At 46.8% G+C, this 13,517-nt stretch overlaps 1 protein-coding gene and 1 long non-coding RNA gene across 3 annotated transcripts in view; one reads left to right on the forward strand and one right to left on the reverse strand.

Annotated features, from left to right (window-relative positions):
• LOC132463594 (uncharacterized) overlaps positions 1–13,517 on the forward strand; it is a 147,566-nt gene that overhangs the window by 66,011 nt on the left and 68,038 nt on the right. The window lies entirely within an intron of this gene.
• LOC132463593 (uncharacterized) lies at positions 8,686–12,028 on the reverse strand. 2 transcript variants are annotated; one of them, XM_060059873.1, is made up of 5 exons: positions 10,086–10,179; positions 9,933–9,994; positions 9,749–9,806; positions 9,325–9,362; positions 8,686–9,134 (listed from the first exon to the last, which is right to left on the reverse strand). In XM_060059873.1, exons 2-5 carry the CDS (start codon positions 9,969–9,971, stop codon positions 8,751–8,753), a joined length of 519 nt encoding a protein of 172 aa, XP_059915856.1. In that variant the 5' UTR covers positions 9,972–9,994; positions 10,086–10,179; the 3' UTR covers positions 8,686–8,750. The 2 variants fall into 2 exon arrangements, with proteins under 2 accessions (XP_059915856.1, XP_059915855.1); XM_060059872.1 differs by lacking the exons at positions 9,933–9,994; positions 10,086–10,179 and adding an exon at positions 11,340–12,028.

Genomic DNA, 13,517 nt, shown 5'->3' on the forward strand with positions numbered 1-13,517 from the left:
CAACTTCTTAGAAACAGTTTAGCCTACCGGTATTTGCTAAATCAATTTCATTGGTTGTTGGGGTAGCTAGAATGAAGTTCCAAAATTGTTACATTTTGCGCGGCAAAGCGTGGTAAATGGTCGTAGCTCTGCTACTGTGCTCTAGCTACTGACACTACTGTACTAGCCTAAGCTATATTGTTAATTTAAAAATGGATATCCGAAATTGGATGAGGAAAGGTGTTTCGGCATCTGCATCAGCATCATCAAGATCTACAACATCAACTGACAGAGACACGCCACCATCTGTAGCAGAGCCGAGTCAGCTGCCTGCATCGTCGCTCACTTCTGGGATCCCTGCTAAAGTAAGAGCTGTTGACGGTAGTGCTAATGAGAGACTTCAACTTAGCGACCTTGGCCATCTGAGTCCCGCTCAGCCAGTACTTAAGCAGTTCCCAAAAAGGAAATTAACCTTCCGATCTTTTGTAGGCTCTTGGTACAGGGGAAGGGAATGGCTGGAATATTCCGTCAAAGCCGATGCTGCATTTTGTTTTCCCTGTCGGAAATTTGGTGGCAGCGATTCAACTTTCACAACCGTGGGCTATACCAATTGGAAACATGCTACAGACAAAACTAAGGGTTTTGCCAGAAATGCGAAGAGCAAAGAACATCTATCAGGTGTGGCTGCGTGGAAAGAGGTGGAGTTGCGATGTTCAACAGGCAGCGAAATTTCGTCCCTGATCAATTCTGATCAACTCTCACGAAACCGTGTGTATGTGGCTGGGATTGTGGACACAATTACATTCCCTGCATTGAATGAATTGCCATTGAGGGGTTCAATTGATGCCGTAGACAGCAGTAATGAAAAGGGATGTGGACTTTTCCTGTCGCTATTTGGCTAAACGTTGAGACAGAATGAGGAATTGCATCGGTCTTACAGTACCATCCCCAGAATTGCTACCTAGACGTCTCATGACATACAGAATGAAATAATTGAACTGATGGCTATGATGCTGACAGAGGAAATCGTCAGGGATGTCTGGGGCCGCGAATGTGTATTGACATTTAAAGGGAGAGGCGAAGAAGAGAAGCTGTGCTCTGAATACCAGACCCCGAATATAAGACGACCCAACTTTTTCGGACCTATTTCGAGGGGATGAAAGGCCGCCTTATATTCGGACCAATACGGGTAATCAAAATGAACGCGTTAATTTGACAGCCCTACATAATATATACATGATAAAAGTAACGAAACAACTTAATATCAGTAGCGTGTGGATAAAAAAAAACACTGCGAGTAACGCCCCCTCTCTGATTGTTTTCCTGAGTGTCACTGATGTCTGGTTCCTCCGATTCGTCTCTCTGGAAAATGCAAATGAGGGTTTAAATATGGTTAGCTTGCATGAATCAGACAACTGCATGTCTGCACTCAGCAAGAACATGGATAGATATTTCACAATAGAGTCATAATGCAAAAGTACACTGGTAAGTATTTCTGAAAACTTTTCTACAGCTGCCCACTCAACAACTAAGTATACGACTAAGTATTACACAATAACGTGTGTGAGTGAGTGAGTGTGTGTGTGTGTGTGTGTGTGTGTGTGTGTGACGAAGAAAGAGGAGTGTGTATGTGATGGTGAGAGAAAGAAACCTTAAGGCCCTAATTACAACACCAAGGCACTTCAAAATAGCGGCAATGGTTAAAGGTGATTCGTGATGATGATAGATAAATAATATATTAAGACTTACGTTCCAAGTCTTGAAAAACTGTGTGTCCTCTTCCCGCAGGTATACTGAGAGAGCACGAAGGGCAACGGCGCGTTTCATGTGGATATCATGCACATCCTGGGAGGATAAACAAAAACACATGAGAAAAAACCAGGGGCACTTTGATGCCGACATACGACTTACTCTGCTAAATATGAACATGTTACAGGATAACTAAATGAGAACGAGTTAAAAGTGAAGGACTGCCCCTTGTATAGTAGTAGTATATAGTCATGATGGTGGTAGTAAATGCTGACAAACCTGGGAGCCAGCTGTTCCATGTGGATAGAATTTGGACAAAGTCCATTTAACTTTTTTCAACTCACATCAATGTCGTAATACTGTAGGATGGCTTGCAGTGCTCCTGCCACCCTTCCAGTACGAGCCAAGTACCCCTGACTGCAGCCCGCAGACGGAGCCCACATGGAGGGGGCGGGCACTCAGTCCACATGGAGGGGGCCGGCCCTCCGCCCACATGGAGGGGGCCGGCCCTCCGCCCACATGGAGGGGGCCGGCCCTCCGCCCACATGGAGGGGGCCGGCACTCAGTCCACATGGAGGGGGCGGGCACTCCGACCACATTGACGATTGAGCAGATTTCCGCTGCTCTTGTTAATGCAAGAGTAAACGGTAATACTATGTTAAGCTAGCGGGAGCCCATGCTGTTAATTAAATTATACAAACAGATGGTACGGGAGTATTGTGACTGGGTATCTTTCTTGCTGCGTACCATGGAACTATTATAAAGTTAAGCGTGCTCCAAGCATAGCCTTAAGCATAGCCTAAACGACTTGCAAATACATTTTCTCTTGTTTATTTTTTTTTCGCTTAGCTGTTCCACTCATGGACCTATTAACCCTTATAAGGTGTTCGGGACCCGTTTTCAGTTTTTAGCTTTATAAAAGTGATACAAATAATTTTTTTTTTGAACTAAGATTCATTGGCTTTGGCTCATTTTCTTTGAGGAACATAAATCAGAAAACATTTTCAATGACCCCCCCCCTGTATACCCCCCCATCACATTTATATTACACACAGGGTGTTCGGGTCCAGTGGACCCGGAGCTAGTTTTAAGTGTGGAAATCATAGGTTCTGTGCACCCTCATTTTCCCTTCTTCCTCTGTGTGTGTGTGTGTGTGTGTGTGTGTGTGTGTGTGTGTGTGTGTGTGTGAGAGAGAGGGGAAGCAGGTGAAGCAGGTGAATGGGCCCTTGGTGTGAGCACCCACAGTGTGCACCCACTGTTCCCGCACAAGGTTGCAAAATTTAAGCACCCAACACTATCTACACCCATATTCCCACACATTTCACCCTCTGTCTTGCGGGAACCAAGCTTCGGGACCTGACACTATAAAAAAGCTCTGTCAGCGTGGTTCCATACCACAACTGATCAAGATGGCAAAGCGATTCTCTGTTCAGACTGCCTTACAGTTGATATTTGAAGAGACAGAGGGTTTTGATGGTGATGCAGAGGAAATAGTTTCGGAAAGTGAGGATAACATTTCAGAGTCTGACACCGAGTTTGAAGAGGAGGATGAGCATCAGCCAGCTCCGAAACGTAAAAGAGCCTCAGGACTAGCCCTTCAGCAGGCAGGACCAGCCCGCAAGCAGCCAGCCCCAGGACCATCCCGCGAGCAGCCAGCCCCAGGACCAGCCCGCAAGCAGCCAGCCCCAGGACCATCCCGTGAGCAGTCAGGACCAACCCGCAAGCAGCCAGCCCCAGGACCAACCCGCAAGCAGCCAGCCCCAGGAACAACCCGCAAGCAGCCAGCCCCAGGAACAACCCGCAAGCAGCCAGCCCCAGGAACAACCCGCAAGCAGCCAGATGTAGGACCAGCCCGTCAGCCAAAAAGAAACGCTGTGAAGTGTGTGGACCCATGATGGACAGAAAAACACAATATACATGGAACCAGTGCAAAAAATACATATGCAATACACACACAGTGAGACTCTGCCCCTCATGTGTGGTATAGTCTGATATACGTATAATGGCCGAGTTCAAAGGCTTTAATGTGTTGTTCAGACAGATGTTATTGAGTATGTTTCAATTTCTAATGATGTTGATTATTTCCAAGTTATGCCTGTTTTATGAGGCATTTCCTTATTTTGTTGCATTTTAATACAAAAAGAAACAAAAACGAGTGGCACCTCTATTCATAAATGTGATTTAACAAAGGTAAAGTGAACAAATTTAACATATGTGTTGTTTATATTACTTGCAATTGGGATGAAGTAACCATCTGGTGAGTATTTAAAAAAAAAAGCTTGATTATGTTGATGTTACGGCCACCCTTACAACACGGCTCGCGATCCGGCGGCCCGCAACGTATTAAGAATACTTAGACCCAAAGTTCCCGATCACAATGATGGTGACGTTTATTTCACAGAACTTCCAACAAAAGGACACTCATTAAAGAAACAAAAGGTTGGACGAAGCCTGGGCCAGCCACGCATTGGGCCGTCGAAGCCAGCACTTCCTCCCTACAGTTCCCATCCTCCGCTATATAAAACAAATGCGAAAAACAATAGCAGTCCTCCAAGCAGGATTCAAAGGCAGCTCGGGTCAACGTGAAGACGCCAGAATGAGAGACCCCATCGGGAGCACAGGCCACGCCTTAAGTAGCCGTAGCTCCACCCCCAGGAATCGGGAACACCTGCGAGGAAAGAAGAGAATAGAGCGGGTGGAACAAGAAGAAAAAGGGGAGGCGCGTAACACCTCCACCCTAAGTTAGTGTTTTCCTCTAGTTTAGTTTTTCCCAAACAAAAAAAACAGAAAACAAGGAAAACACAACAATCTCAGACACTGATTTACAAGCGCGACAACGCATCTGCTACCACGTGATCCTTGCCTCGAATATGCTTAATAACTACGTTGAAGGCCTGGAGGAAAATGCTCCAACGCATCAGCCTTTGCCCAACCGGTCAAACACCTCACTTAACTGCTCCATGTGATCCTGCCAGGTATCAGAATGAACCACCACATCATCCAAATAGGCTTCGCACCCAGATACACCCGACAAGACCGTGTTCGCTAACCTTTGGAACGTAGCGGGCGCATTACGCATCCCGAAAACCATCACCTTGTACTGCAAGAAATCATCAGGCGTTACGAAGGCTGAGATTTCCTTCGCACGTTCCGGCTTTGTCACATTGTTCACTTTTCGGAAGTCAGTACAGAAACGATCTGACTTATCTGCCTTGTCAACTAAGAGACAGGGCGAACTCCACGAGCTCAAACTGGGCTCAGCAATCCCGTGCTCCAGCATGTACCCAACTTCCTTCTTAAGACGGCGCCGCTTGTCCGGGTTCACCCGGTAGGCATGCTGCTTGATTGGTGGAGAACCGCCTACATCAAAATCATGCTGCAGAACTGAGGTACAGGAAGGAACGTCAGAAAACAACTCAGAGCGTGAAAAGATCAAACCTGCAACATCAGCGCGTTGAAGGTCAGGTAGGTGAGCCAAATGAGCGTCCAGCTCAGTCAACATTTCAGAGTTCTTTAACCTCCCCTGCACTAGTGCTTTGGACGGAACCTCCAGATCATCCTCCCCCGTCCCCAGCGCAATCCCGTGTAAAAAAGACTAGAAATTGAATGTTTATTTTTAAGCCTCGAAAGTTCCGGTCCGGCGGCCCGCAACGTATTAAGAATACTTAGACCCAAAGTTCCCGATCACAATGATGGTGACGTTTATTTCACAGAACTTCCAACAAAAGGACACTCATTAAAGAAACAAAAGGTTGGACGAAGCCTGGGCCAGCCACGCATTGGGCCGTCGAAGCCAGCACTTCCTCCCTACAGTTCCCATCCTCCGCTATATAAAACAAATGCGAAAAACAATAGCAGTCCTCCAAGCAGGATTCAAAGGCAGCTCGGGTCAACGTGAAGACGCCAGAATGAGAGACCCCATCGGGAGCACAGGCCACGCCTTAAGTAGCCGTAGCTCCACCCCCAGGAATCGGGAACACCTGCGAGGAAAGAAGAGAATAGAGCGGGTGGAACAAGAAGAAAAAGGGGAGGCGCGTAACACCTCCACCCTAAGTTAGTGTTTTCCTCTAGTTTAGTTTTTCCCAAACAAAAAAAACAGAAAACAAGGAAAACACAACAATCTCAGACACTGATTTACAAGCGCGACAACGCATCTGCTACCACGTGATCCTTGCCTCGAATATGCTTAATAACTACGTTGAAGGCCTGGAGGAAAATGCTCCAACGCATCAGCCTTTGCCCAACCGGTCAAACACCTCACTTAACTGCTCCATGTGATCCTGCCAGGTATCAGAATGAACCACCACATCATCCAAATAGGCTTCGCACCCAGATACACCCGACAAGACCGTGTTCGCTAACCTTTGGAACGTAGCGGGCGCATTACGCATCCCGAAAACCATCACCTTGTACTGCAAGAAATCATCAGGCGTTACGAAGGCTGAGATTTCCTTCGCACGTTCCGGCTTTGTCACATTGTTCACTTTTCGGAAGTCAGTACAGAAACGATCTGACTTATCTGCCTTGTCAACTAAGAGACAGGGCGAACTCCACGAGCTCAAACTGGGCTCAGCAATCCCGTGCTCCAGCATGTACCCAACTTCCTTCTTAAGACGGCGCCGCTTGTCCGGGTTCACCCGGTAGGCATGCTGCTTGATTGGTGGAGAACCGCCTACATCAAAATCATGCTGCAGAACTGAGGTACAGGAAGGAACGTCAGAAAACAACTCAGAGCGTGAAAAGATCAAACCTGCAACATCAGCGCGTTGAAGGTCAGGTAGGTGAGCCAAATGAGCGTCCAGCTCAGTCAACATTTCAGAGTTCTTTAACCTCCCCTGCACTAGTGCTTTGGACGGAACCTCCAGATCATCCTCCCCCGTCCCCAGCGCAATCCCGACCCCGACACTTCCAACGCTGCACACCGCCAAAGTACAGGCGGAGCCGGGTTTAGCGACACCGTCGGCCACCTCCCCAGACACGAGCGAACCACGCCCTTCGAACACTTCAGCAAAGCTTACCTCCCCAACCTCTCCAGACGACGACTGGCCAGAGATAGGTGTAGCAGTCACATCCACAAAACTGCCAGAGAGACCAACTTCATCGTCCAAGGGCCGGTGTTTTCCCATCGCACGGGTTACGGCACACGCAGAAAAAACTCCAGGATACTTCTGAGCCAAACTATCGTTACTCTCCGTAACCATAGGAACCACCGTCACTTCAGGTTTTACCAACACCCTGCCCCCAGCTAGATCATTTCCCAAAAGAAAGGACACTCCTTCAATCGGGAAACAGGGACGAACACCGACAACCACCGGACCGGTCACCAAATCTGACTCGAGGTAGACTGTATGCAGCGGTGACCCCATGCACTGCATCCCAAAACCACGGACAATTACACTTGAACCCACACCGGACGCACTAGAAAGGGGCAAAATATCACTCAGAATAAACGACTGGGACGCTGCTGTATCCCTCAGAATAGTCACCGGCACTTTACTCCCCGCAATGAGCTTTAGGTGTTCTACTGTGCACCCATCCAGTTTTTCAATGGTTGGGTCATCCACAAAACCCTCCAGATCGAACTCCATCTCGACTAAATCAAACCACGCTATCAAACCCCAGTTGACGAGAGAGACGAAAAAAAAAAAATAGAACCCTACCAACAACGCAAGTGCGATAAACAATAACAATCTTATCCCGGACGAGCCCCCAAATATGTTACGGCCACCCTTACAACACGGCTCGCGATCCGGCGGCCCGCAACGTATTAAGAATACTTAGACCCAAAGTTCCCGATCACAATGATGGTGACGTTTACAGAACTTCCAACAAAAGGACACTCATTAAAGAAACAAAAGGTTGGACGAAGCCTGGGCCAGCCACGCATTGGGCCGTCGAAGCCAGCACTTCCTCCCTACAGTTCCCATCCTCCGCTATATAAAACAAATGCGAAAAACAATAGCAGTCCTCCAAGCAGGATTCAAAGGCAGCTCGGGTCAACGTGAAGACGCCAGAATGAGAGACCCCATCGGGAGCACAGGCCACGCCTTAAGTAGCCGTAGCTCCACCCCCAGGAATCGGGAACACCTGCGAGGAAAGAAGAGAATAGAGCGGGTGGAACAAGAAAAAGGGGAGGCGCGTAACAGTTGAATTAAAAGGCAATGGGTCCACCAGACCCAGCAGCACCTCCTGTGTGACAAAAAAACGAACACCCTATGAAAGTTAAGGTTCCACTTAAAGGCACCCAGTGCAACTTTATGTAAACATTCAATGAAAAATAAACATTCAATTTCTAGTCTTTTTTACACGTAGTAAGTTTCAATAACTCCATACCATTACATATCGACATTCAAGGAGCAAAGATGAGACGTCGTTGTGTGGTGAGAACTGATAGAAAATCGTAAACAACAACAATCGCCGGTGGGGAGAAGCCATTTTTCCATTGACTGGAAGCCTGCTTTATTTATTGTAGGTTACAAAAAATAAAGAAAATGGCGGCATTGTTGTTGTTATCGATTTTGTATCAGTTCTCACCACACAACGACGTCTCATCTTTGCTGCTTAAATGTCGGTATGTAATGGTATGGAGTTATTGAAACTTACTACGTGTAAAAAAGACTAGAAATTGAATGTTTATTTTTAAGCCTCGAAAGTTGCACTGGGTGCCTTTAAGAGTTCACGTTACAACCGTTCGCCGTTGCTCCATGTTTAAATCACAGTGCATTGTTCGTGAACCCGTTCACTAACTGAAATAGTGCCCCCTAGTGATCTTTTTTTTTTTTACTCAGTATTAATAGGCCTACTATTGCTGTTTTCGCTTGAATTTTTGTATTTCTCTACTGATTGCTTCGATAATGCAACATTAAAAGTTACTAACAGCGACTTCACACAGAAGCTCCGGCTTAGGGCCCCCCACCGCCCTTGGGCCCCTGGGCATGTGCATGTGGGGGGGGGGGGGGAACACACTGACGCCTTCCTCAGTGAGGTGGACGCCACTCTCGCTTCGTCGCCCGACATCGCCGTCACCGCCGCCATAGCTGCCAAGCGCCACCATTATGCTGCATCATCAGACTACTGGAGTCGTGTGGCGCAGGCGTCACGGGGAGGGGGGAGGGGGGAGGGGGAGAGGTGTTTGACTCAAAAGAGGCAAACACCTTCAGGTTTCTCCTGTCCATCATCTCCACACAGAAGAGTTCATAGTCAGTTTGTAATTGGAATGAGAATTGGAATGGTTGCCATGCTTCTTCCTCATCCCCGCCGTCATGGGATTTGCGCTGTACTGATGCTGCCCTCTGCTCCCAACCTTCCATCCCAATGACCTCTGGGAGAGAGACGCTGTCCTTGAAGGACTGTACCTGGCACCATGCTGCTGCCTGAATTGTGTCCTTCAGGACAACATCCTCTTCCTTGAAGAAAAAATAAAAATTATTCGTGTCTGTACTTGACACCCTACTCTCCCAAAACCACAACATGGTATGAAACAAAGGCTACTACTACTGATGAGTTTTCAGTGATAAAAAACACTATTCGACTAGTTATCAGACTATTTCATCTGGCTATACATACAACCTCCAGCATTACACACATATTACATACCAGGTTCCCAGGTTCCAGTTCCTGGTCTTCAGTTTTGTCTTGAAATAAAACAGATTGTTGTCAGTAATGTTGAGTAGGCTAATACAATGGAATAATAAAAGTAGGCCCTAGATCAGCCATGGAGTAGGCTATAACTTGCATATTGATGGAGATATGTGTACAACTTAATTTGGAAGTAGAAGCCTAATAGAATCCATCATATCTCACAAATACTCTGAATATGTGTAGGCCTACATGGATTCACCTGGATTAACAGTCTATACATTACCTGATCCTTCAGAGCTGGATGCTGTTGGAGTAACTCTAGCCCTTTTTGTGCAGAGATCTTTATCCTGAAATGTATTAGTGGTGGGAGGGTGGTAAGACTATAGTCTTTCACAATTGCTCTAAGACAACATCACACATTACAGTATATGACACGTACCTGTAGCTTTTTTTCCTCCCGTCTTCTCTTCCTGCTTCCTGAAAGCTCCTCTGCAGACCTTGGTGAGTAAATGGCATACATTACATATTTTCAATATTTCAATAAATGTTGGCAAGTTTGTTACAGTGAAGCAAATTATTTCAGAACTGTAAAGGAAACGTTAAACCCAATTTAAGACACTTACGGCATGGGGAAGTTCTTCAAAATAACCAGGCACCACCATCGCCGTATTTGCTTCATGTTTGACTGACAAAAGAAACAATATTCAAATGGGTTAACAAATACAAATCAAAAAAACCTTGCCTCCACTAGTGATGATACACTTATGTAAACATACCTCAGCAAAGTCCCACCTTCCATCCATGACAATGTACATTGCATACTGTAAATTAAGAGAAGTGGTTTATATTTATGTTAATAAAAATAAAAACAACTCCATTTATTTTTTAAAAGAGAAGAAATACCACCCCAGTTGCCCCAATATGACATATTCATAATATACTGAATAGCCATTTCCTTACCATCAACACAAACACCCCACAGTTGTTGGAAAAACCTTGCCTGGGTGCACCCTGTAGTGTGGAGAGTAAAAATGTTTTAGTAGAAGGTAGAATCAGATGGTTTATTTCTGAAATAATAATAATAAAAAATAAAAAACCTGAAGATCATCCACAGTAAGTCTTCCAAGGCCCAGGGGCTAAGATCTGAGCCAAGTTTCTGTGAACACAGTATACAGGAAAGTCAATTTAACAGTACAATACTTCTGCTATTCTTAACCCTCCTAAACATGCATAAAAGCCACTGGAGGGGCCACTGGGGGGGCCACTGGAGGGGCCACTGGGGGGGCCACTGGAGGGGCCACTGGTGTGAATGGAGGGGCCACTGGAGGGGCCACTGGAGGGGCCACTGGTGTGAATGGAGGGGCCACTGGGGGGGCCACTGGAGGGGCCACTGGGGGGGCCACTGGAGGGGCCACTGGGGGGGCCACTGGAGGGGCCACTGGTGTGAATGGAGGGGCCACTGGGGGGGCCACTGGAGGGGCCACTGGAGGGGCCACTGGTGTGAATGGAGGGGCCACTGGGGGGGCCACTGGAGGGGCCACTGGTGTGAATGGAGGGGCCACTGGGGGGGCCACTGGAGGGGCCACTGGAGGGGCCACTGGGGGGGCCACTGGAGGGGCCACTGGGGGGGCCACTGGAGGGGCCACTGGTGTGAATGGAGGGGCCACTGGGGGGGCCACTGGAGGGGCCACTGGGGGGGCCACTGGTGTGAATGGAGGGGCCACTGGGGGGGCCACTGGAGGGGCCACTGGGGTGACTGGAGGGGCCTCTGGGGTGTTGTGCGATTCCAGGTGCTTTAAAATCTGTTTTCGGTCTATAATTGTTATTGCACAATTACAACAATGAAAGTGCGTCTTCTTCCTGCAATCTAAACCGCACTTTATGATTGTGAACTCTGAAAGAAGAAATATACAAGATATACAATTAATAATAACTGCTTTCATAATGGACATATTTTAAATAGTGTATTTAAAATGGTATCAAATATATAATAAGAAGAAGAAGAAGAAGAAGAAATTAAGAAAATATACCTCTGTATTTAACCGAGGCATGGCATGTGATGTGATAGTCGATAACACATTTTGATGCTTTGTATTGGCAGAAGGGGCAGTGATGAAGACCGCTGCAGCTGTCCAGGTGTATTTCAGGGCTCTCGCCATCCGCAATTACACTGACGTGTCTCTAAAAGTAAAAGAAAACCAGTATAAACATAAAAGCAGTTTTCTACAAAAAAACATTGCAGCGTTTCGGTTTTCTATTTTTCGGCTGCTTTGTATAAGATGGCGTGTGCATATACACGATGTAATTAGACTAAAATAATATTGATATTCGATTTCTGTGGACTCTTATGAACATTTCAAGACCCAACATGAAGTATCAACTCATTGCTAAGGATATCCACAACGACGATAAAGTAAGTATGCACCAAGGGTGGGGGAGGGTGAGGGGGGCTATTTTGACCTAAGACACTAGGATATATTTGATCTATATTCACTAAACATATTTATTCCACCGAATGGTTGACATTGGTTGACATTCTTGAGATTCTAAGCTTTCCAACGGTGTATGACATGACTATATCACTCAACCTTATGATGCTGAGAATTGACCTAGCATGTTGGGGGGAACATGCTAGGTGTAACTAAAACTTTCCCGCCGGCGGGAATTGACGATTAAGTAGTTAACAAGACATAATACACAATTGCATGAATATTACTAAATATATTAAGCATTTTGACAGTCTCACTTACTTGCATGTTTTAGCCATCACTCGCTCGGGCGGGCACACTCTCATTTCTGGTAATTTTCAGCTAACGGGATCAGAAATGCTGTTGATGCTGACCAGTCCTCCTCAATGTGAACTGAGTGCCCGCCCCCTCCATGTGGACTGAGTGCCCTCCCCCTCCATGTGGGCGGAGGGCCGGCCCCCTCCATGTGGGCGAAGGGCCGGCCCCCTCCATGTGGGCGGAGGGCCGGCCCCCTCCATGTGGACTGAGTGCCCGCCCCCTCCATGTGGGCTCCGTCTGCGGGCTGCAGTCAGGGGCTTCTCGTACGAGCTGCCTTCTGTCTGTAAAGTCCTATGAGCTGTGGAATGTGCCGATCTAGTTCAGCATAAAACTGGCTCCGTAAATTTACGTTGGTGATCCTGTGGAACTCAGCACAGACCTACAAAATAACAATGACACACAGTATGTGAAAGGCTGATTAAAACAACAAAGAGAAATACCTCATAAACACTTTGAGTCTGTTTTTTTTACCTGTGATTGGACCCGAAGGGCAGGCCATTTCTCCAGAAAGTCCTTCACCAATGGGTCTCCCTGAAAAATGTCCTGACGACGAAGTGCAAAGGTTGTCTGCATGAGTTTCTCTATTGATTGTAGGTTTCTGTCGGCTCCATCAACTTCAGCTTTCATCTGTAGTCTAATTTCCTCCAAACTGTCCTCGTTTTGTCCACTTGGGAAGTTTGGTAGAAAGTTCACTTCAGCCTTCCTGCCTTTTTTAATGTTCGAGTGGGGATGTGCTTTCTCAGGATTATTCCTGCTTCTTTTCCCTGTATTTACGGACACCTCCTTGCATCCAGATCTTGCCAGTCTAGTACGGTAATTTCCCATTTTAAATTTCAGGCTAATTTTCCATCCGTACCACCCACTCGCACTCCCCGGCTCTTTCAGACATGGGTGAGCGTTAACCAGGGCTTCAGCTGCCATGCCTACATCCCTGTCGCTTGGGTACGGTTTAAAAGAGTACATTAAGGAGGCCACGTTCTCTAGAATGTTGTGTTTTTGTGCTCCGTTTAATTTTAGAGTCTTTCCGGAGCTCTCAAAAACACTGTTCCCCTCTTGCAAGACATGTTCAACTTCATACGAAAAAGTTGGGACAGGGAAAACATCAGGCCATGTTTTTTGCCGTTGGCTTACAGGCACATGAGGCAGGATATCTGTGTCCGAACTACCACATGAACTTCGATCACCTTCTGATCCAACAACTCTAAGCGTGCTCTTCTCTGGCAGGTCTTCTATGTCAATCTAACAGCAGAGCACTCCTCCGAAGTCCGGATCCTCATACTGTAACGTGAATTCAAAGTCCAGCCTTGGCTTAACTTTGTCTTTCAAAATGCCAATGAGCTCATCAACTGATGTTGGCCTCTCATTCAAAGTCACTTTCACAGCCACATCAGTGGCTATGTCGACACAAAGAATGTACTTTGG

The sequence above is a fragment of the Gadus macrocephalus genome, chromosome 8, assembly GCF_031168955.1.
Source record: "Gadus macrocephalus chromosome 8, ASM3116895v1".
Lineage (NCBI taxonomy): Eukaryota > Metazoa > Chordata > Actinopteri > Gadiformes > Gadidae > Gadus > Gadus macrocephalus.

Coding starts and splice junctions, on each gene's coding strand:
- LOC132463593 (XM_060059872.1), bottom strand. CDS start 11,468: ATGGCGAGAGCCCTGAAATACACCTGGACAGCTGCAGCGGTCTTCATC. Junction 9,807..11,339: donor TGCCTCGGTTAAATACAGAG/GTATATTTTCTT, acceptor TTACTCACCAAG/GTCTGCAGAGGAGCTTTCAG. Junction 9,135..9,324: donor AACTGGAACCTGGGAACCTG/GTATGTAATATG, acceptor TTTTTCTTCAAG/GAAGAGGATGTTGTCCTGAA.